The following is a 25,166-nucleotide window of genomic DNA, read 5'->3' as shown; positions in this document are numbered from 1 at the left end:
CAGTTGCAAGCTGTCTTCACGGGTCCAAAATGACGAATCCGGCTTCCTCCAATCACAGCGTTGCATCAGGCCAAGATTCCCCCGGTGGGGAAGCTGCGATTGGAGGAAGCCTGATTCGTCATCTCTGACGTCTGCGGGGGAATTGCTGGTGCGGCATTCAGGATTAAAAAGGTAAGTGTTTGAAGAAAACAGTGAAATGTCAATTTTGATGAATTAAAGTGCCCTAGTTTTTAATAGGTTTATTAAAAAACGGGCACTAATTCATCAAAATGGACCTTCACTTTAAATAGTCTACAAAAGAGGGCATGAGTACATAGTTTAGTTAAAACTAGCATTTAGTGTGTTAGTGAGCACCAAAATATCTTACTGTTCTTTAACACTATTCCCCTATGCAATCTGTGACTTGGATTTTATAACCAACGTGCGTTTTGTTTTCTTTGACAGATAACTTTAAAATATTTTGAAGTAGTATGTGTATAGCCATTCATGGATGTGTAGGCTTAGGACCTTATTTACACATCTTAAACTTAATAATGTTTATTCTCAAAAGTAAAAGTCCAAATCTGTAAAGATCACATGTGTCTTAAGGGGACGCTTTAAACCATAAAATATTGTTTGAAAATGAATCTAGGGTGCTATTAGACTAGGCAGGCCATATACTTCACCTATTACAGGACATAAAACCAATAACAAAATATAAAATGAACTAAAACTTGTGAAAACGATAACTAAAAATTGGTGAACAAAGTCTTAAAAGTCCAACAGATGTGTGCTGTGTGAAAATAAACGCCATGAGTCAGCTCATCCTTATGCTTCTTGGTCTGGCAAAGGACTATCTGGAATTAAAAGAAGCGCTTTATGGTGCAGAAAGTTTCAAAACATATATTGATCAGAATAAAAATTCCCAAAAGGATACTCACAATGAATAAAGCACTATGGGTAAGTGCTAATTGAACAAGCTGGATCTCGACAGCCTCCAGTTGACTGACCACCTGGGCTTTACAGGCAATTTGGATCCCTCTCAGTGCAGGGCTAACTGGCCTCTTGTGCTTGGCAGACAGTCTGGGTTCCACTCAATTGTAAGGGTTACAAATAATCCCTGTAAATCTGAATCAGTCTGAGGTTTAAGATTAGACTCACAGGGGTTAAAGTTTTAGTGTCTATAAAACAATGGGAGCTGCCATGTTGTAACTTAGGTTACCTTCTCTGCTGTGGCCAATTAGGGACAGTTATAAATAGGTCACTAGAGTGTGCAGCCAATGGCTGTGTGGAATATAACAGTGTTCTGCACTTCCATTTCTAACAGGAACTGAAAAGCTAACAATTTCAGAATGGAATTACAGGAAAAGGGGACAAAATAAGTATATTGCAGAGTATTTTTTATATATAAGATTTATAACTTAATATTACTATCTCAAAGTGTTTAATGTCCCTTGAAATTCAATTCATATACTAGCTGGTAGGCTGTATATGACTATAGCTAATAAATCTGTAAATCACCTTCACACGTGACATTTCGTTCAGGTGATGCAGACACGGTAGGTCCTAAACAGGACTGAACTGACACAAATAAATGGTACCATGAACTTCTGTATAATGATTTGCTCTCAGTAACCAGCTCCAGGCCTTGCACGTACCCACGTGTCACAACATATTTTTACTATTTCATATATTGTGTTGTCCTCTGCAAATCATTCAAATGAGCTTAGATTTAATTTCATTTTTTAATTAATTCACAATAAAACAAAAGACAAATGTATGTGCCAAGATGTCTTTTATTTAGTTAGCTGGTAATATTATAGTACATTTTGTGAGGGGAAAGAAGAGGGTAGATGAGTATAAGATGGGTGGAATTTCCATGTTATGACTTGTATATAAGGCAGACAGTATACAAACTGAGCTTAGGGTGACAAGCCCCTAATTCTCTCTGATCTGACTCAACAGTAGAGCGTTCTCCTGCTTAATGGCCTTGTAATCTTCTAGAATTTTTTGCAGATTGCTCAATGTCTTCTTAGCTGTCTCAGTCTCTATCTGCAAGGAAAAGATGGGGTTAACCCATAGGCTCAGAACAGACACTTTTTATGGCGTCTCCACACACCTTGGGGAGATACTGTATATATTATTTGTATAAATGAGAACCTATTAAAGGGCCACTAAACCCAAAATCTTTCTTTCATGATTCAGATAGAACATACAAATTTAAATAACATTACAATTTATTTCTATTATTTATTTTGCTTCATTTTTTAGATATCCTTATTTGAAGAAAAAGCAATGCACATGGGTGAGCCAATCACATGAGGCTTCTATGTGCAGCAACCAATCAGCAGCTACTGAGCATATCTAGATATGCTTTTCAGCAAAGAATATCAAGAGAATAAAACAAATTAGATAATAGAAGTAAATTAGAAAGATGTTTAAAAATGCATTCTCTTTCTAAATCATGAAAGAAAAAATGTGGGTATCATGGCCCTTTAAGAACAAAAACTTAATGAATGTCAGAAGGTGACATATTCTGACCAAGGAATGCTGCGGTATAGCCTTTGATAGGACAGCAATATATACCCCCTAAATATTTGTGCTAACACATAGAAATGAAAGAAATTCAGATAAAGTTTTTGGTATGGGTATTTGCCTATAATAAAGGAGAGTGTTTAAACCATGGGGCCGATTTATTTTCCGTGCGACCCTTCAGGCTCGCCAGAAACATAAGTTAAAGGGACAGTCAAGTCCCAAAAAAACTCATGATTTCAATAGGGAATGCAATTTTAAACAACTTTCCAATTTAATTTTAACACCAATTTTGCTTTGTTCTCCTGGTATTCTTAGATGAAAGCTAAACCTAGGAGGTTCATATGCTAATTTCTTAGACCTTGAAAACTGCCTCTAATCTGAATGCATTTTGACCACTAGAGGCCATTAGTTCATGTGTTTCATATAGATAACATTGAGCTCATGCACATGAAGTTACCCTGGAGTGAGCACTGATTGGCTAAAATGCAAGCCTGTCAAAAGAACTAAAACAAGGGGGCAGTTCGCAGAGGCTTAGAAACAAGGTAATCACAGAGGTAAAAGGTGTATTTCTATAAATGTGTTGGTGGCGCAACACTGGGGAATGGGTAATAAAGGGATTATCTTTCTTTTTAAACAACAAAAATTCTGGTGTTGACTGTCCCTTTAACTTTTACGCCACCTCTGAGGTGGCAGACAGCAATCATCCCGATCAGATACGATCGGGATGATTGACACCCCCGCTAGCGGCCGATTGGCTGAATGTGCAGGGGGCGGCAATGCACTAGTCTGCTGTCGGAATTTATCGATGTGCGGCGACATGATCCGCTACAGCGCACAATGTTAAACCGGCCCCCATGAATTAGGTGATGTAACACACAGGTGTTGGTAATTGCACATTACCTTACACTGTGTATTAGAAAGCAATGTATCCTCATAAGGGACTGATTCTCTAAAGATCTCTGGTCTGGCGAGATCCTATAAGATGCCTTATCAGGAATTGTTTTAAATTGCAATTTATACTTTTTTAATTTTTCAAAGAACCTTTGGAAAAAAAAACATTGAACCACTGTAATGTAATGTTTGATATCTCAAACGATGTTACAGTGATACGTTATATCTCAGAAGACACATATATTAAATTACAAAATGTCAGTGAATGACGTACAATATAATTAAATTTACAATCATCAATTTTTACCGTGGGAAGTTTGTATCTTATAAAGGAGAGTTCTCTAATATTCTTTATGTGAGTGAGAGACATTTTCATTACACTATAGTGCTCGGTAACGTAAGCCGATTTATCTCCATGCTGGAGACTTTTTTGAAAATCAGGCCTATAGTGAACTTTGGGCTACACTGAGTGCACATTCTCCTCTTTCAGCTTCTCTCTATTTGTGATAAGTAGAAAGCTCACAGCTTTACCTGCCACTCCCAGGTTACCCCAAGATTTTCTTTCTTAATTTAGATAGAACATGCAATTTTAAACACGTTTTCAATTTGCTGCTATGATCTAATTTGCTTTATTCTCTTGGTATCCTTTTTTCAAAAGCATACCCAGGTAGGCTCAGGGGGCAGCAATGCACTACTGGGAGTTACGACAAAGTCCTGTAGAGACAGAAAGACAGGTGCCACATAGGACAATATTGTCTGCACAAACAGACCAAACAGATGCCTACTCACATAAGAGAAGGCACAAGCGGTGCCAAACACAACAGGCCGGGACCTCTAAGTCGCCCGACAGACTAACTTCCAGCTAGCAGGGGCTGATCACGTGATGGTGTCTCACCGCTCAAATATATATATATATATATATATATATATATATATATATATATATGTGTGTGTGTGTGTTTTTAATAAAATTTTTATTTTTTAAATTATCCTTGCTCTGCGGAGTATTCTACTTTTGGTGTTGATGGTTATCGTAGTGTGTAATCCTTTTGCTGAGACACGGAGGACGAGTACCCTTTTTCACACACCCTCCAGCCGTTCCAGTTGATTGGCGCAGGCATCGAGGACGCCTCTGAGGCCTTCGAGCGGTGAGACACCATCACGTGATCAGTCCCTGCTAGCTGGAAGTTAGTCTGTCGGGCGACTTAGAAGTCCCGGCCTGTTGTGTTTGGCACCGCTTGTGCCTTCTCTTATGTGAGTAGCCATCTGCTTGGTCTGTTTGTGTACTCTGTGCAGACAATATTGTCCTATGTGGCGCCTCTCTTTCTCTCTCTGCAGGATTTTGTCGTGACCATCTTATTTAGGAGTGCTGCCGTTCACCTGATATTCCTCTTTTTTCAGCTTAACTTTTGAACATCTCTGGACACTTCATTTACAAGCGCACCTCTGTAGGGCTCCTCAGCTATACCATTTTATTTACTACTGGGAGTTATCTGCTGATTGGTGGCTGCACATATATGCCTTTTGTCATCATTGGCTCACCCAAAGTGAAGCAAATTTGATAACAGAAGTAAATTGAAAGGTTGTTTAACCCTTTAAATGCTAAGCAATTTCCACCCCTGAGCTAAGCTGTTTTTAGACGCTACTTATATTTAGGCCCTACTGTAGGAACCCACACATACAGTATTATATATCTTTTTTTTCTGGAGACCTAGCAGATTCCAATGATACCATTATTTTATGTATCTATCATGTTGTGTAAGAAACCTGCAAAAATAAGTGTGAAAAAAATGCATTTTTTAATTGAAGTTTGAAGAAACGACATTAAAATCAATGGTATGTGTGTTTTTTCCACCCTAAACTTTATAGTAAAAAGAAGCGGTTATCCACATAAACAAAGAGGCTTTCGGTATAGTTATGTAACTCTGATCTACACAAAGGGGCCGCTGCTTAACCTGTCCGTCACCTAAAGACTGGCGTATTGAAATCATCCGATTGGGATGATTGATAGACCCTTCTAGCAGCCGATTGGCTGCCCATGAGCAGGGGGTGGCATTGCACAAGCATTACTTGTGCTATGCTTGTGCAAAGTTAAATTTGGTCAGTGTATGCTGTCCGCTCGGAGCGAGGTCCGACAGACATGATTCACAGTAGCGAGTCATGTCCGCCCGACCTTTAATTAATGGAGCCCATTGTGTGGATGACAACCACGTGTTGTCACACTCACTTAAAAGGTTAAAATTGTATGCTCAATCTGAATCATGAAAGAAAGAAATGCGTTTCATGTTCCTTTGAACTTTGTTCAGATGTTAACACTATAGTACTGGCATGAAGGGGTTAATACAAATACTGAAAATATACAACCAGGCTGCCATTGTTTTGCTGCATATTCTGGTTTCTACCATCATATAAAACATTGTTTTCCAGTGCTGCTTCTGAAATATTCGCAAAACTGGACCCAGTAAAGAAATACAAAAAAACACTGTAGCTAAAAATATACAGCATGTTCTTCTCAGCACAGCATCCCACCCAGATGTGTCCTGGGGACGTAACGTAATTAATACAATGATTCTAAAATTGCGCTGGGTGTGGCACAGTCTCCTGCCACCAACCTTTGTCAGAACAGCGCCATCCTGCTGAAACTTGTGAGTTTAGGATTAGTGCTCCCCCCACCCACCTAACTGTACTGATGAGTAGACTGATGGTTGATGGTATATATACTGTATATATATATGTGTGTATGTGTGTCCGTGTCTAACAAAGTACTATGTGTATATACAATTTGTGAGACACTACTTCTACAAAAACACCCTTTGTGGAACATACTGAGGGATGGCGCAATTTGTCACCAATTGTATCAGAATCTATTCTAGAATACCATGAAAGGTTATAAAGCTACAGCAAATTATAATAAATATGTATATAATAAATAACACCAGTTGGGTAAAGCAGAAAAAATATTACAAAACATAATGAGGGCTAAGCCCCCAAAGGCTGATACAAAACACATTATTGTAATTTCAGTAAAAACCATGAGTGACCTATACAGACTCCTATCTGGTTCTGCACAAAAGGGCATCATTTGTGTAACATGTTGTAAAATGTCATTTTGTTCCGCACTAGTGTTACTAATCCAGTATAGGGCTACTTACACGTGTATTGTTTGGGGACAAGCGTCCACTAATAATGACAATGCAGATATGAAATACAGTTAATAAAATTGTAAACACTTTTTCACTGTAAAACTGCAGGAACTAGAATTTGTGCAAGAACAAGCATCTCCGGTACAAATATGTACCATGTCTCGCTCAGATTGCCCAAAATGAGTGCCTTCTCTATGGGAAAAGGACTTTGTGAGAATTAAAGAGACAGTAAAGTCAAAATTAAACTTTCATAATTGAGATAGAACATACAATTTTAACCAACTTTCCAATTTACTTCTATTATCAAATTTGCTTCATTTTCTTAGTATCCTTTGTTGAAGGAGCAGCAATGCACTACTGGGAGCTAGCAGCTAATTAGTGGCTGCACATATACAAATCTTACCATTGGCTCATCCTGTGTGCTCAGCTAGCGCCTAGTAATGCATTGCTGTTCCTTCAACAAAGGATACCAAGAAAATGAAGCAAATTTTTATAATAAAAAGTACATTGGAAAGTAGTTTAAAACTGTATCTGAATCATGAAAAAAATTGTTTTTTGGGTACCTTTAAGGACATAGGCAGCAGCAGGCTAAATTATCACTATTTCTTTATATGGAACAAAGTAAGACAGCGCCTCAGCATACCTGCTCCTCCAGATCGCGGATTTCTCGGAGGATCGTTCCTGTGTCTTCAATGGTCTGGATTAGTTGGCCGCAGTTCTGATAGGGAAGGTGCAGCAACAGTTAGTGAAGTGGATTTTATATGTAAGCTATAAACAGTCTTTAGAATGAAGTCAGTGGCCATAGCCTCACCTCATGAAGTGCCGCCAGATATTTGTACGCCTTCCTGACCGGCTCATCCTTTTTGGCATCCTGTGCAGAAAACAAGTTTATTTAGTCCTCATAGGAGAAGGCAAAGGAGGAAGTGTGGGAAACACTGGCTCTAGGCCTACCTTAAATATCAACTCGTCCGTCACCACAAATGTCCGGTCCACCTTGCCTGTAAGATTGTTTATTTCTTTCTGCAAATCCTTAGTGTCCGATAGGATCTGAGCAGAGGAATAATACAATTGTGTCAGATGGGATTTTTATTATATGGCATTTTAATTCTACAAGATCACCCCCTCCCATCTAAAACCTTAGTTATCTCTTCCTTCTGCTTCTTAATGTTGCTGACTATCTCCAGTATGCGCTGGGTGTAAGCTGCTCTTGATACCTCACGGGGAAGAGATTCATATTCCGATACCTGTGGAAGACAGAGCTAACCATGATACAGTAGCAGGAGGCCATATGGTGCTTAAAGGGACAGTTTACTCAAAAATTGTCTCCCCTTTAATTTGTTCCCAATGATCCATTTTACCTGCTGGGGTGTATTGAATTGTTTACAAGTAGATCTTTTATCCTTATTTTGGCATTTGAAATAGCCGATTTAGCATGTGGTATCCCTACCAATACTGAACGTTTGTATAGTTAAGTATAGGTTAACGACAAGCTATGTAAACACAGCCAGCAAACAAAAGTTACACTCTCAGTGGGGTGTAGAAGAGATAAGTAATAAAATGTTAGTTTCCATTGTTCTCTCTAAGTATTGTCCTTTGGTTTACAGACAGATATAAGATAAAGAAGCAGGTTTATGTACACAATGTGATAAAGTAATGAGATCTCATTTTACCTGCAAGCTCAACTCATTATAATAGGCTGTGGTTTAAAAGCACAAAACCAGCCATTTCATATACACAAATAAACCTGAAAATGCAATTTCTCATACTTTTTATACTCTGCAGCTGATATAAATCATTGGAAATACATTAAGGAAAAACAATTGTACAGTATACTGTGCCTTTAAATGGACGTTACCAAGCAAGGCATACGAGTGAGATGAAATCACAGATAACACAAACATTTACTTTTGAAACGAAATATCCTAATCAGGATCAATTACATGCAGAGGTGCAGAAACAGCGTCAAATTAATTTACCGTTATCAAAAATGTTATTGCCAAAATGTACTTTTATGAGCAATATTTTGGCTATAAATTTAAGATTTCACTTACAATGTCTGTCACTGTGCAAGACTTTGGTTAATACAAGGGGAAGACGAATAATAATTACGAATAACTTGCACGATCAGATAGGGCCTGATATAGTATTCTCACCAGCTGCTTGTACAGCTCTTCCTTGCGTTTCGCTTCATCGGCTGATGTTCTGATCTTTTCATACAAATCTTTAAAATCTCTCATCCAACGGGAAGACTCATCCTAAGTACAAAAAAAAATGGTGTCAACAAAAACTTTAAATATCTACCTAACCTTTTTTCTGATCTGCTTTAAAACTGTACAACTTAAAGGGATAGGAAAGGCAAAATTAAATTTGCATGATTCAGATAGAGTATGTAGTTTTGAGACACTTTTAAATTCACTTCTATTTTCAAATGTGCTTTGTTCTCTTGGTATCCCTTGTTGAAAAATAATATGCACATATCCTACACTAGTGGGAGTTAGCTGCTGATTGGTGCTGGATCGTCTACAAAACATTTATGCAAAGAAAAATCTAATGTACAATGCAGCATCACATGGCAAAATGTATCATTGCACAAGAGCCCTGTGCGTGTCAATTACTCAGAATCAGTAAGTTCAGTTTGATTGATCTCTGCCACTTCTGCATGGGCAGAGAGGATAAGATGCAGGAATCAATTAATACAGTGGTGTATAAACCTCATGTGCTACCTGAGTTCTACACCAGACAGTAACAAATCACACAAGCAGGGGGGATTGTAAAACTCCAAGCAGGTGCTTGTCTGAGTGTTGCCACCCACAGGTAGTATACTCAGTAAAACAAAATACTGCGTCTGAGCTCCTTAAAGGAACATTGTACACTAGATTTTTCTTTGCATAAATGTTTTGTAGATGATCCATTTATATAGCCCATTCAGCTTTTTTTTTTTTTTTTAATGTATAGTTTTGCTTATTTTTAAATAATATTGCTCTGATTTTCAGACTCCTAACCAAGCCCCAAAGTTTTAGAATACTGACGTATACCTACTCCAGCTTGCTCCTGTTTGTGCAAAGGGTCTTTTCATATGCAGAGGAAGGGGGAGGGAGGGGAGAGTGTCTGCTATTTCCCACTTGCAGTGAGTGTTCCAGCTAATCTTTTAACAGAGCTAAACTGGGAACTTATAAGTAAGTTTTAAAACGGTTTTATACTGGATTTATAGATCCGTATCTGTGCATATTATTCTTTATAGTAGTGTCTATTACATGCAGTTAAATGAAAATTGGTGTATACTGCCCTTTAAATGTTTAATTGTTGTAATAAAAAAGCACTAAGCAGTTAACACTTATAAGAAATAATTGTAATATGTATTATTCATCTATTTAAATGGATTTTCCCTTTTACATTTGTACACTACATTTGTGCTTCCTGTAACAGCCCTACATGAAAGCGGAGGCCTTTGCAGGAAGCTTTATCTTAGCCTGTCATAAAATGTCTAGGCTAGTGAATAGACTAGATCAGGGTTCTTCAAACTTCGGGTCGGGACCCATTACGGTCGCAACACAATGTTTACTGGTTCGCGACTTGTGTGTGTTGTAGGAGAGTGTATGTGTGCGTAATATGAAAATTTGTGTGTGCGCAATTTGAGAGTGTGTGTGTGTGTGTGTTTATGTGAAATTTGAGTGTGTGTTTATGTGAAATATGGGTGTATGTGTGGAATATGTGTGTGTTGTAGCAGTGGGTGTGTGTGTGTTGTATGAGTGTATATAGTGTGTGTATTGTATGAGTGTGTGGTGTGTGTGTTATTGAATGTGTGTGCGTGTGTATTTATGTGAAATATAAAAGTGTGTGTTGTACGAGTATGTGTGTGTGTGTTATTGAATGTGTGTGCGTGTGTATTTCTGTGAAATATAAAAGTGTGTGTTGTACGAGTATGTGTGTGTGTGTTATTGAATGTGTGTGCGTGTGTATTTCTGTGAAATATAAAAGTGTGTGTTGTACGAGTGTGTGTGTGTGTGTTATTGAATGTGTGTGCGTGTGTATTTCTGTGAAATATAAAAGTGTGTGTTGTACGAGTGTGTGTGTGTGTTATTGAATGTGTGTGCGTGTGTATTTATGTGAAATATAAAAGTGTGTGTTGTACGAGAGTGTGTGTGGGGGAGTTATATGAGATTGAGTGTGGTGAGTGTATATGTAATATTAGAGTGTGTGATGTATGAGTGTGTGTGTGTGTGGGGGAGTTATATGAGATTGAGTGTGGTGAGTGTATGTGTAATATTAGAGTGTGTGTTGTACGAGTGTGTGTGTGGGGGAGTTATATGAGATTGAGTGTGGTGAGTGTATGTGTAATATTAGAGTGTGTGATGTATGAGTGTGTGTGTGAGTTATTACATTGTGCAACACTTTTAAGTTTGACTACAATTAGGAATAAAGTAGGCACACAGTTTAGTCACTTTGATAAAAATTGCAGCTATCTTTTTGTATATTACTTCAGAAATTTTCAGACCAAGCATAAAAAAAGGGTTGCGAAGATATGTGGTTTAATTGCACTGGGACTTTGGGGAAAAAAAGTTTGAAGAACCTTGGACTAGATAACAGGAAGTCAGATTCGCTGATGCCCAGAACTGACAGTTGAAAACGTAGGTTTGGGAAATTCTCTGCTCTTATCACACGGGGGGCAGGAACTACACTGAGATTTGTGCTTATTTTGCAAGAAAACAAGTCAGCTATTTGCTGTTTTTTACACAATCTGTTTCTTGTTATATTCACTTTGAGAAAGTGACACTGTATTATCACACTGTATTTTTAACAATCAATCTGTCTGGTATAAAAGGAGTTGCTGACCTACAGAAACGATTAACTAGACATACAGAACTATTGTGCTGATGATATCTGTAAAATGTATAAGTGAGTGCGTTCTCGCATTTTAAATCACTGCATGGTTCTAGTGACACACAGACTAGGACTGTGGCTAGGGCAAAAAAATCCCTGTGATCATTGTGACAAGTACTTGGGATGTAAAGCTGAACCGCAGGTCTGGGAGAACAATGTGTAGATGACAGAACATAATAATGCCATTTATTATTGTGCGAATAATTGTGTAAAGAGGGGATAAACACAATTAGGGCCTGATCAGTATTTCACCAGGCCAGACGTAAACAAAAAAACCATGCTGACAAGCAGGGACGGCCCTCAGGGAAATATCTAAAAAGGGTCTGTTCCTGCAAGTTGCAAGGTGTCTCCCATAGAAAGTAATGCAGCTCGCTGGATAGGGAAAGTATGATAGGGAGAGTATGATAGGGAGAGCGAAGTTAGCAGGGATAGTACCTTAAATCTATTTTCGTATACACCCCTTTGTATTCTGTACCAGATGTGCTGTTAAAGGAATATGAAACCCACTTTTATTTCTTTCAGAATTCAGATGTGCAGCAATGTTAAGCAACTTTCTAATTTACTCCTATAATCAATTTTTCTTCGTTCTCTTGGTATCTTTATTTGAAAAGTAGGAATGTTTAGGAGTCGGCCCATTTTTGGTTTAGGGCCTGGGTAGCACTTGCTGATTGGTGGCTACATTTTTCATATCCTTTTAAGATGCTCTGGCGCAGAAAGAGGTTAAATCTTTCAAAAACAAAACGTATATTAGAGCATTTTATATGTCCCTTTAATGTGCAAGCAAAACACCTGGCCAAATGCTTGTCACTAAGATTTCTGTAGGACAACAAAACTAGTAGTTAAAGGGATCTTAAACAGTAAATACAAGCTAGACATAATGCAAAGATAATGTTCAAAGCAAACATTAGCCTTAGAATAATATGTAGATTTTTTTTACAATTGTATTATTTAAAGGGATAGGAAAGTCAAAATTTAACTTGCATGATTTAGATAGAGCCGGTCATTTTAAGACCCTTTTAAATTCACTTCTAGTTTTAAATGTGCATCGTTCTCTCAGTATCCATTGTTGAAAAAGAATACGCACATATCATACACCAGTGGGAGCTGCTGCTAATTGGCCTGCACAAACTTGTCTCTTGTGATTGGCTGACTAGATGTGTTCAGCTTCCTGTCAGTAGTGCCGTGCTGTTCCTTCAGCAATGGATAACAAGAGAATGAAGCAAATTTGATAACAGAAGTAAATTGCATTTTATGCTCTATCTGAATCATAAAATAACATTTTTGGGTTTACTATCCCTTTAAATATTGAAAAAATAAGTGTAAAGGTTTAGTTTCTATAAAATAGTTTATTTTTTTATAAAAAAGGTATATTTGACCTAGCTTTCTATTTATCTCTGTTTACGCAAACAAGGCTGCATGGAATCCCCTTTAGATCATCAGATTTTCCATACAGCCTTGTTTGCACAGTCTCTTGTATTGGCTTTTGTTTCTGCCACTAATCGTTTTCAGCAGAGGAAACAGATAAGGGGAAACTTAAGTTAAAGGGATATGAAACCCAAAACTTTTCTTTCATGCGTGCGATTTTAAACAGTTTTCTAATTTACTTCTATTATACATTTTTATTTGTTCTCTTGGTATCTTTTGTTGAAAAGCAGAGCCGTAAGCTTAGGAGCCGGAACCCATTTCTGGAGCCCTATATGGCAGCAGTTTTGCAAGAATGTTATCCATTTGCAAGAGCACTATTTCCTACCTTATAGTGTCGTGTTCTAGAATCTAGATGCCTACCTAGGTATCTCTTCAAGATAAAACATCATGGAACGAAGCCAATTTGATAGAAGTGAATTGGGTTTTTTTTTAGAATAACATAAAATGTACATAACTGAGCACACACGCATGGTGTTTAGATGGACAAACACGTATTGGGTTACATTTTAGAAGAAGATGGGATCTCTTTTGCATCCCTCAATCAGACACTTTTTTTAAATGCCGTGTTCTGATTCGCAAAAGAAAATCTTTGGGTTTCATATCCATTTAAAACATGGCGGTGGGTGCCCATAACGTTATAGAAATGATGGGCATTTAGAAAGCCAACAAAGTTCAGAGTTAAATTACAGGAAAAGAGGACAACATTTTTTTTAGCTGCACATAATTAAACATTTTATATTACAATCTCATAATGTTTCATATCCCTTTAAGCCCATCTGTGCTATGGCTGCTACAACACTGCCTGGATAAGCCAGCTCTAGGGCGCACAACTGCGATTTCCTAGTTAGACGTGTACGGCGCACCCAGCGGCGCTCTTATAGATGGCCCCAGCGCTCACGGTTTTCCCATGGGGCCAATAAGCACTGTGTCCCTCAGGTTATAGATAAATGAGGAACTAGCTACTCAAGTAAACAGAATATAATATTCAGATTATTACTTATACCACTGAGCCTCAGTAACACTTCCTTATTTATCAGCCGCTGAGGCTTGTGGGATCCCTTGGGTCGTAAAGTGATGTGTAATAAACAATTTAATAGGACTAATTATAGACAGAGGACAAGTTAGAGAAAATAAAGTGACAGAAACTGATCCATTCTCTAAGCCCACTACTAGAAATTAGGTGACTCCAGTGCAGCAGAGATGGTACTATTTAAAGGGACATGAACCCCAAAAATTTTATTTCATGATTTAGGTAGAACATACAATTTCAAACATTTTTTTAAATTTGTTTAATTCTCTTGGTATCATTTGTTGAAGGAGCAGCGATGCACTACTGGTTTCTAACTGAACACATAGGTAAGCCAAAGACATTCAGTATATATATGCAGCCACCAATCAGCAGCGAAAACCTAGGTTCTTTGCTGCGCCTGAGCTTTCCTAGATAAACCTTTCAGCAAAGGATAACAAGAGAAGGAAGCAAATTAAATAATAGAAGTAAATTGGAAAGTTGTTTAAAATTGTATGCTCTGTCTAAAACATAAATATCTAATTATGACTTTACTGCCCCTTTAAAAACAATTAAATTGACCATATATGAATAAGAGTAGCATCATTTCTGTGTACCGTTGTCTTAAGCTAGAAGATACCGTTTGTAGAGTAGTAAAGGTTTCGAAACCCTCACCCTGGCGTGGCATACTGTACCTCCTGCTCCTGATGGGCTTGGCGCATCTGCCTGTAATCCTCCAGCAGTCGCACACGATGCGATTCCCACTGTCCCACAAGGTTCACCATCCGAAGAGCACTGCTGTCCACTAGAGCCTAGGGGGAAAAAAGCAATGTGATTAAAGGGACAGGAAACAACATTTTTCTTTTAACGATTCAAATAGAGCATGCGATTTTAAACAACTTTCCAATTGACTTCTTTTATCTAATTTGCTTCATTCTCTTGGTGTCCTTTTTTGAAGGAGCAGCTATGAAGTACTCGGAGCTATCTGAAAACATCTTGTGACCCAATGAGAAGAGGCAGTTTTGCGCAGCCACCAATGCTCCTGAGACTACCTAGATATGTTTCTCAACTAAGGATACCAAGAGAATGAAGCAATTTAGATAATGGAAGCAAATTGGAAAGTTGTTTAAAATCCCATGTTCTGTCTGAATCATGAAGGAGAAAGTTTGGGTTTCATGTCTGTAGTAGTAGTACGCTTGTCTCTGCATAGCCTGACACACTTCACCCAACTGAGATTTTACCCAGATGACACAATGTGCACAGCCCTAATACCCCTCCATAATTATAATGAAACAAATATCCCTCAATAATCTGGTACCAGATACTCTGTGCTGGTTTATTGGCTCCTGATTACTGTACAGAAACAAGATGGCGATCACGGTAGCGTAGTACAAAGCTTTGCATACCGTAATGAGTCAGCCCCTACACAACACCTCAGAAAAGGAAGATTAGATCATTTTAAAGGGCGACTAGAGTCAGAAAACAAAGTACGATATTTGAAAAAAGATTAACTTCAGCCAACGTTGTTAAACTTGAGAGTGAACGTGCCTGTGTTGTTATTTCCTGTTGTGAGATATATGATACTATAGTATCTATCTATTTTCCTACGCTCCCTAACCCGCTGTATTAAATGTATAAAGTCACCTATTTAACTACCACTTGTTGTAATAGAACTAGAGTGTAAGTTCCCCTAGGAATAGGGCCCTTAATCCCTCCTGTATTTGTTTGATAATTTTCATCCTGTGTCTTGAAAATATTGTATCATTGTTGTACTTTTATCTTTTGTACCCATGGACAGCGCTGCGGAATTTGTTGGCGCTTTATAAATAAATAATAAACTAGCTGTGCAGAGTACACTGCCCACAGCAAATATGGAAGAGTTTTCTGTTTACATTAGCAGATATAAAGTGTAACGACATAAAAAATAAAGCAGACGCTGCGTCCCTGCCCTGATAGACTTGTTCTGAAATTGATTTGAATTCCTGGATGTTACCATGGCAACAAACTAGCCTGTGCAGCGAGGGCAGCTGAAACGTACTTACGCAGCTCCCTGACATGTTGTCTTAGCTGCCAACACTAACTTTACCTGATAAGTTGCCTTATTTATGCTAAACTGCTGCTTTCTATGGTGTACACAATATACTGTGCACAGCTAATACTGCCACAGCCAGTGGTGTCTGGTAACCGAGAAGGTGCCTCTATACATTTACTACAGCTGGTTAGAGAGTGTGGGGAAATAGTGAGCTGTGTGGAGAATAAACAGTACTATAGTATCATACAATTCATAACAGGACATGACAACACAGCCAGTTCATTCTCAATTTTATCAACTTTAGCTGCAAAAAAAATAATAATACATATATACTGCACATATACTATTTAAAGGGACAGTCTACTCAAAATTAAACTTTCATGATTCAGATAGGGCACGCAATTTAAACAGCTTTCCAGTTTACTTTTAGCATCAAAATTGCTTTGTTCGCTTGGTATTCTTTGTTGAAAACTAAACCTAGGTAGGCTCATATGCTAATATCTAAGTCCTTGAAGGCCACCTCTTATCTCTGCATTTTGACAGTTTTTCACAGCTAAACAGCGCTAGTTAATGTATGTGTAACAAATAGCCATCAGCACTTAGTATCTTCTGAAAAACTTTTATTGGAACAACATGTCAGCGAAGTTTTGAGGTGTTAACCTCTTAATCATGCTCATGAGCATGATTAAGAGGTTAACACCTCGAAACGTTGCTCACATGTTGTTCCAATAAAAGTTTTCTCTTGTAAGGTGTATCCAGTCCACGGATCATCCATTACTTGTGGGATATTCTCATTCCCAAAAGGAAGTTGCAAGAGGACACCCACAGCAGAGCTGTCTATATAGCTCCTCCCCTCACTACCATATCCAGTCATTCTCTTGCAACTCTCAACAAGCATGGAGGTAGTAAAAGATAAGTGGTGAAATGTAGCTGTTATTTTGCTTCAATCAAGAGTTTATTATTTTTAAATAGTACCGGAGTTGTGCTATTTTGTTCCAGGCAGGAAAAAAGAAGAATCTGCCTGGGATTTCTATGATCTTAGCAGGTTGTAACTAAGATCCATTGCTGTTCTCACACATGTCTGAAGAGAGAGATAACTTCAGCGGGGGAATGGCGTGCAGGTTATCCTGCTATGAGGTATGTGCAGTTAATATTTTTCTAGAAGATGAAATGAAGGCTAGAAAATGCTGCTGATACCAAATTTATGTAAGGTAAGCCTGAATACAGTGATTTAATAGCGACTGGTATCATGCTTACTTTCTGAGGTAAAACTCTTTTATATTTACAATATAAAACGTTTGCTGGCATGTTTAAACGTTTTTATATATACTTTGGTGATAAAACTTGTTACGGTACCAACAGGGTACCAAGCGTTAATACCAGATGAACAATGTCCTGAATAGGGAATCAGCAATTCACAACCCCAATCAGTTCCCCCCTCAAACATGAGACCAGGCTCCACATTAAAGGTAAAACAAAGTGAACTTTATTAAGGGCCATATGCCCAGTATTTATGCAGGTCTGACCCCAGATGGGGGGTTGAAAGAGTGTTGTACATTAGATAGAGGGAACACGCCCTTTGACATGATACAATAGAATTACCTTACTTAAGCTGATAACAATTTAAACACAAGACACACTTGGCTTTTCTTATCACCTAGGCGTCTGCTCTCTGGAGGTGATTAAACAATGGAATGTTTATCACTAACTTTAATGACAGTACACAATAGCTGAGGCTAGTAACCTTGTCGTTAGAAAATAGCTTCTTAAAGCTGAACAAAGTTAACTCCTTCAGTACTGACAGAAGGGTCTGTCACATGGCTCCCCCCTGGTGGAACACTCCGGCAGACCCGGCTTGACCCTTTGGCGGGTCAACTTGGGGATGACCGGACTAGGAGGTGGTAGGCATGTCAGTTTGCCAGGATAATCCATCTGCATTCCCGTTTAGCTTACTGGGCCGGTATCTGATGGTGAAGTTATAGGGTTGGAGGGCTAAACTACACCGCAGCAATCTGCCATTGTCTCCTGAGACCCGGTTAAGCCAGACTAAGGGATTGTGGTCCATTATGAGAGAGAATTCCTGTCCACATAGATAAGGGTTCAACTTCTTCAGTGCCCAGACCAGGGCTAAACATTCCTTCTCTACTGCCGCATAACTTACTTCCCGAGGTAACAACTTTCTGCTCAGGTATGCGACAGGGTGCTCTCCTCCATCCTCCCCGACTTGGCTCAGCACAGCCCCCAGTCCATACATGGAAGCATCTGTATGAATGAGAAAACGTTTGTTAGGGACTGGGGCAGCCAAGACAGGGGCATTCACAAGAGCCTGCTTCAGTGCCTGAAACGCGGCTTCACAAGCTGGAGACCACAGGACCTGTTTGGGGAGGTTCTTTTTAGTCAGGTCAGTCAGGGGATTGGCGATAGTACTGTAGTCCGGGACAAAACGTTGGTAATACCCGGCCGTCCCCAGGAAGGCTAGCACTTGGGTCTTAGTGATAGGTGTGGGCCAGTTAGCCACAGCCTCTACCTTGGCTGGCTCCGGTCTCTGGCTCCCACACCCCACTCGGTGACCCAAGTACTGTACTTCAGCCATACCTAGATGGCACTTGTCTGGTTTCAAGGTCAGGCCAGCGGCCCGTATCTTGTCCAGAACCACCCCTACATGGATTAGGTGTTCTTCCCAGGACTCACTGTAAACCGCAATGTCGTCCAGGTATGCACAAGCAAATTCCTGGAAGCCATCGAGGAATCTATCCACCATACGCTGGAAGGTAGCCGGGGCATTCTTCATCCCAAAGGGCATGACCTTAAACTGGTACAGGCCGAATGGGGTGACGAATGCCGACTTGGGGATAGCATCCTCGGCCAGGGGAATCTGCCAATAGCCTTTACACAGGTCTATGGTGGTCAGATAGCGTCCCCTAGCAATACGGTCTAGTAATTCGTCTACCCGGGGCATCGGGTAAGCGTCAGTGGTGGTCCTTTCGTTGAGCCGCCTGTAGTCCACACAGAACCGGGTGGTCCCATCTTTCTTAGGTACCAGGACTACAGGTGAAGCCCAAGGACTATCGGAGTGCTCGATGACTCCCATCCGAGCCATCTCCTGTATCTCCTTCCGCATTCCTTCTCGGACTGCTTCGGGGATACGGTAGGGGGCTGTCGCAGGGGATTCTGTCCAGGGGTCTCTACCTTATGTACAGCTAGAGTAGTGTAGCCGGGCTCTTGGGAGAACATCGCCTGCTTCTCCCACAGGAGCTGCCTTGCCTGTACCCTCTTGGTAGGGCTTAACCGGTCCCCTAGCTGCACAAGACTAGTGAGGTCAGTCTGGGGGTCCTTCTCTAATAAGTTGGGCAGGGGTAAATTCTCTGGGTCATCTGCAGCAGGGGCACACACTGCAGCGACATCCTCTGGCCTCTCCTGATACTCCTTCAGCATGTTCACATGAAAGGATTGCTGGATCCTTTCATCTGCACAGCTGGCTATAATATAGGTAGTATCACACACCTGAGATAACACCTTATACAGGCCCTGCCAAGATGCTTGCATCTTGTTGGCCTTCACAGGTTTGAGCACCAAAACTTTCTGTCCAACCTGGAAGACCCGCTGCCGGGCACCCCGATCGTACCACCCCTTCTGTCTCCCCTGGGCCACCTGGAGATTCTCTCTTACCATCAGGGACAGTTTCTCCATGCGGTCCCGGAGTTCCAGAACATATGGTACTATGGGGATCCCCTCCTGCTCTGTCTCTCCCTCCCAGTGCCCTCTAATGAGATCCAGGGGTCCGCGGACCCTTCTCCAATAGAGTAACTCGAAGGGAGAGAACCCAGTAGATTCCTGGGGCACCTCTCTGTACGCAAATAACAGATGAGGCAGGAATCGTTCCCAGTCTCTGCAAGTGTCAGTAAAGGTCCTCAGCATCTGCTTGAGGGTGCCATTAAAGCGCTCGCAGAGACCGTTAGTCTGTGGGTGATAAGGCGAACTGAGCAATGGTTTAATGCCGCACACCTTCCACAGCTGCTGGGTGAGCACAGCGGTAAACTGGGTCCCCTGGTCAGAGAGAATCTCCTTAGGGAACCCGATCCTAGTAAAAACCTTAACCAGGGCGTCAGCTACTGTTTCTGCCTCTATGTTCGACAGTGCTACTGCCTCTGGGTAACGAGTGGCATAGTCCACCACAGTGAGAATATACTTCTTACCTGATGGACTAGCCCTGGCCAGTGGACCCACAATGTCAACGGCTATGCGGGAAAAGGGTTCCCCAATGACAGGCATAGTCATAAGCCTAGCTTTCGGGTGATCCCCCCGCTTACCCACCCGTTGACAGGTGTCGCAAGTGCTACAATATACCCGCACATCTCGGTTAAAATTGGGCCCGAAGAAATTTTGGGTGATCCTATGAGCTGTGCGGCGGGACCCTAGATGTCCAGCTAATGGTACATCGTGCCCAATCCGCAGAATCTCTTGCCGGTATTTCACAGGCACCACCAGCTGCCGATTCTGTGGAGGGGCAGTACTTTTCTGGGCAGGTTTGGGGATTCTATATAGCCTATCCCCCACCCACTCATAACGTTCCCCATCTACCCCCTCTTCTCCAGCATCTGCCCTAGCCCTGTACTTCTGAAGGGTGGGATCTTCCCGGGTTTCCCTCCAGTACGTCTCTGGGGTATCCCAGCCTAAGGGGGCCTTATCTAGGGTACAAGTCGGGGGAGAGAGTCTTACCTGGGTCTCAGCAGCAGGTGGGTCGATCTCAGCGGCACGGGTCTGGGCACGGGTAGTTACAGGGTTAACATCAGTGGGACCCATTGGACCGTACGCAGAAACAAGGGGGGCCAAGTCATTTCCAAAGAGAACATCAGCGGGTAAATCCTTCATGACCCCCACATTCACATGTCTAGCGCCCACTCCCCAATCCAAATGTACCCGGGCAACAGGTAGGCGGAACACAGTGCCCCCTGCTACCCTCACAGCCACAGTGTCTCCAGTGTGCTGGTTCTCGGACACCAAGTTCTTTTGGAGCAAGTTCCTGGTAGCACCAGTATCCCGTAGACCACTGACCTCCTTCCCATTCACTTTAACCAGTTGCCGGTGCTGTTGTCGGTTATCCCGGTGGACAGCTTGCCCGGGGTCTACTTCATGTAGGATGCCCCAGCATTCTTCCCCCTCTACGCAGTGGGCAGCAGGCGGAGGGGTACGTGGGATTCCGCTGGTGGGTCGCCTCCAGGACTGTGCTTGGTTCACAGTGTTTAGTGGACACTCCGATCTTTTGTGCCCTGGTTGCTTACATCCAAAGCACCGAATAGGCTGTGAGTAATCCCGTGAGTTGAACCGGGCTGTCTGAGGGTAGTTCGTGGCTGAAGGCGGTGTGGTATAGCGGTGCACCGGGGGTTGGTAACCGGCAGCTGCTTGGGTGACTGGGGGTCTGTACTCCACTCTAGCAGGGGGCTTAGGGGTAGCAGTATCCAGTTTGCGGGCATCCGTATACTCATCTGCCAGGCGAGCAGCTTCATGCAGGGTGGAGGGTTTACGGTCCCGAACCCACTCTCTAACTCCTGCTGATAACTTGTCAAAGCAATGTTCCAACAGGAATAGCTGCAGCACCTCTTCCCCAGATACGGCTTGACACCCCGCCATCCAGTAATATGCTGTGCGGTGCACCTTACATGCCCACTCAACGTAGGAATCACCAGCTAATTTGACAGTGTCTCTGAACCGCCTCCGGTATGCCTCCGGTGTAACCGCATACCTGGAGAGCAGAGCCTCTTTTACAGTATTATAATCCCCGACTTCTTCATCTGGAATGGCCCGAAAAGCCTCACTGGCCCGGCCGGATAATTTTCCGGATAATATCGTGACCCAGTCCTCTGCGGGTACCTGGTGTAGTGCACATTGCCTCTCAAAATCCGCAAGGTACCCATCAATCTCTCCTTCTGTTTCTAGGAAGTTTTTAAAAGCGGCAAAATGCACTTTTCTCTTTTCCATTGGGGTTACCGTGACTTGGGCTACTGCAGCGCCGCTTTGGCGAAGTAGGTTGGCCTCCACAGCGGCTATAACCCAGTCGATAATTTCCGCGGACGGGTTGGGGCCATAATGTGCCAGTCTTATTTTGACCGCCCGGTCAAAGCTTGCTTCTTCGGGGGTTCTGTCTGATATGCTGGGCTCATTGGTCCCTTCGGGCCCTGGTCCTCCGTCCATCTCGGTCAGTTTTGTAATAATCTCCCTCTTCCTGAGGTTACTGGTTTGTTGGCCCCGTTGTTCTAGCAGGTCTTTAAGGGTAGCTCTTTTTAGCCTTTCATACGGTATTCCCATTAAGTCTGGATGTGTAGTTGCTCTTCTGGGTGATAAGGCTCATCCCGTCGCTTGCCACCAATTGTTATGGTACCAACAGGGTACCAAGGGTTAATACCAGATGAATAATGTCCTGAATAGGGAATCAGCAATTCACAACCCCAATCAGTTCCCCCCTCAAACATGAGACCAGGCTCCACATTAAAGGTAAAACAAAGTGAACTTTATTAAGGGCCATATGCCCAGTATTTATGCAGGTCTGACCCCAGATGGGGGGTTGAAAGAATGTTGTACATTAGATAGAGGGAACACGCCCTTTGACATGATACAATAGAATTACCTTACTTAAGCTGATAACAATTTAAACACAAGACACACTTGGCTTTTCTTATCACCTAGGCGTCTGCTCTCTGGAGGTGATTAAACAATGGAATGTTTATCACTAACTTTAATGACAGTACACAATAGCTGAGGCTAGTAACCTTGTCGTTAGAAAATAGCTTCTTAAAGCTGAACAAAGTTAACTCCTTCAGTACTGACAGAAGGGTCTGTCACAAAACTTTATTGGGGCCTAGTTTTTTTCCACATGGCTGGCTTAAATTTGCCTAGAAACAGTTCCCTGAGGCTTTCCACTGTGTTACTATGAGTGGAAGGGGCCTAGTTTAGTGCTTTTTTGTGCATTAACTATTACAGACTGAGACATCCAGGAGTTCCCTGAATGCTACAGGACATCTCTAAAGAGCTCTTAGGCTTCCAAAATCGTTTGTTGGGGAAGGTAAGCCCACAGCAAGGCTGTGGCAGTTTGGTGTGACTGTTAAAAAACGTCTATATCGTTTTTTTAATCCGGTTTTTTAACTAAGGGGTTAATCATCCATTTGCAAGTGGGTGCAATGCTCTGTTAGCTTATTATACACACTGTAAAAATTTCGTTTGATTTACTGCCTTTTTTCACTGTTTTTCAAATTCTGACAAAATTTGTTTCTCTTAAAGGCACAGTACCGTTTTTTATATTTGCTTGTTAACTTGATTTAAAGTGTTTTCCAAGCTTGCTAGTCTCATTGCTAGTCTGTATAAACATGTCTGACATAGAGGAAACTCCTTGTTCATTATGTTTAAAAGCCATGGTGGAACCCCCTCTTAGAATGTGTACCAAATGTACTGATTTCACTTTAAGCAATAAAGATCATATTCTGTCTTTAAAAAATTTATCACCAGAGGAATCTGTCGAGGGGGAAGTTATGCCGACTAACTCTCCCCACGTGTCAGATCCTTTGACTCCCGCTCAAGGTACTCAAGCTCAAATGGCGCCAAGTACATCCAGGGCGCCCATAGCGTTTACTTTACAAGACATGGCGGCAGTCATGGATAATACACTGTCAGCGGTATTAGCCAGACTACCTGTATTTAGAGGAAAGCGAGATAGCTCTGGAGTTAGACGAAATACAGAGCATACTGACGCTTTAAGAACTATGTCTGATACTGCCTCACAATATGCAGAAGCTGAAGACGGAGAGCTTCTTTCTGTGGGTGATATTTCTGACTCAGGGAAGATGATGCAACCTGATTCTGATATTTCTACATTTAAATTTAAGCTTGAACACCTCCGCGTGTTACTCAGGGAGGTTTTAGCTGCTCTGAATGACTGTGATACAATTGCAGTGCCAGATAAATTGTGTAGACTGGATAAATACTATGCAGTGCCGGTGTGCACTGATGTTTTTCCAATACCTAAAAGGTTTACAGAAATTATTACTAAGGAATGGGATAGACCAGGTGTGCCATTCTCTCCCCCTCCTGTTTTTAGAAAAATGTTTCCAATAGACGCCACCACACGGGACTTATGGCAGACAGTTCCTAAGGTGGAGGGAGCAGTTTCTACTCTAGCAAAGCGTACTACTATCCCTGTCGAGGAAAGTTGTGCTTTCTTAGATTCAATGGATAAAAAGTTAGAGGGTTACCTTAAGAAAATGTTTATTCAACAGCTCCTTGCATGCATTGCGCCTGTCACTGCTGCTGCGGCGTTCTGGTTTAAGTCTCTGGAAGAGGCTTTACAGGTAGCGACTCCATTGGATGAAATACTTGACAAGCTTAGAGCACTTAAGCTAGCCAATTCTTTTGTTTCTGATGCCATTGTTCATTTGACTAAACTAACGGCTAAGAATTCTGGTTTTGCTATCCAGGCGCGCAGAGCGCTATGGCTTAAATCATGGTCAGCTGACGTTTCTTCAAAGTCGAAGCTGCTTAACATTCCCTTCGAGGGGCAGACCCTATTCGGGCCTGGTTTAAAGGAGATTATTGCTGATATCACTGGAAGAAAGGGTCATGCCCTTCCTCAGGATAGGTCCAAACCAAGGGCCAAACAGTCTAATTTTCGTGCCTTTCGAAACTTCAAGGCAAGTGCGGCATCAACTTCCTCTAATGCAAAACAAGAGGGAACTTTTGCTCAGTCCAAGACGGTATGGAGACCTAACCAGACCTGGAACAGGGGTAAGCAGGCCAAAAAACCTGCTGCTGCCTCTAAGACAGCATGAAGGAACGGCCCCCTATCCGCTAACGGATCTAGTAGGGGGCAGACTTTCGCTCTTTGCCCAGGCGTGGGCAAGAGATGTCCAGGATCCCTGGGCGTTGGAAATTATATCCCAGGGATATCTTCTGGACTTCAAGGCTTCCCCCCCAAAAGGGAGATTTCACCTTTCACAATTATCTGCAAACCAGATAAAGAGAGAGGCATTCTTACACTGTGTACAAGACCTCCTAGTTATGGGAGTGATCTATCCAGTCCCAAAGGAGGAACAGGGACAGGGATTTTACTCAAATCTGTTTGTGGTTCCCAAAAAAGAGGGAACCTTCAGACCAATTTTGGATCTAAAGATCTTAAACAAATTCCTCAGAGTTCCATCATTCAAGATGGAGACTATTCGTACCATCCTACCTATGATCCAGGAGGGTCAATACATGGCGGTCCTAAGGCCACGGGGTATAGCAGTGG

The 25,166-nt window shown here is 41.5% G+C and overlaps 1 protein-coding gene across 1 annotated transcript in view; it reads right to left on the bottom strand.

Moving 5' to 3' along the window:
- Window positions 1-1,757: 1,757 nt before the first annotated feature.
- The window catches only part of CCDC22 (coiled-coil domain containing 22), a 50,260-nt gene continuing 26,851 nt past the window's right edge, over window positions 1,758-25,166 (bottom strand). The window contains exons 11-17 of the mRNA XM_053695994.1: window positions 14,556-14,672; window positions 8,702-8,803; window positions 7,685-7,792; window positions 7,500-7,595; window positions 7,360-7,419; window positions 7,192-7,266; window positions 1,758-2,031 (exon numbers count right to left, since the gene is read on the bottom strand). Of these exons, the coding sequence (XP_053551969.1) occupies window positions 1,918-2,031; window positions 7,192-7,266; window positions 7,360-7,419; window positions 7,500-7,595; window positions 7,685-7,792; window positions 8,702-8,803; window positions 14,556-14,672 (672 nt within the window). The 3' untranslated portion in view covers window positions 1,758-1,917. The remainder of the gene's footprint in view (window positions 2,032-7,191; window positions 7,267-7,359; window positions 7,420-7,499; window positions 7,596-7,684; window positions 7,793-8,701; window positions 8,804-14,555; window positions 14,673-25,166) is intronic.

Source organism: Bombina bombina, chromosome 12 (genome assembly GCF_027579735.1).
Source record: "Bombina bombina isolate aBomBom1 chromosome 12, aBomBom1.pri, whole genome shotgun sequence".
In the NCBI taxonomy this organism is placed as follows: domain Eukaryota; kingdom Metazoa; phylum Chordata; class Amphibia; order Anura; family Bombinatoridae; genus Bombina; species Bombina bombina.
Note: the sequence above shows the minus strand (reverse complement) of the source record. Positions and strands in the feature narration are given on the sequence as shown.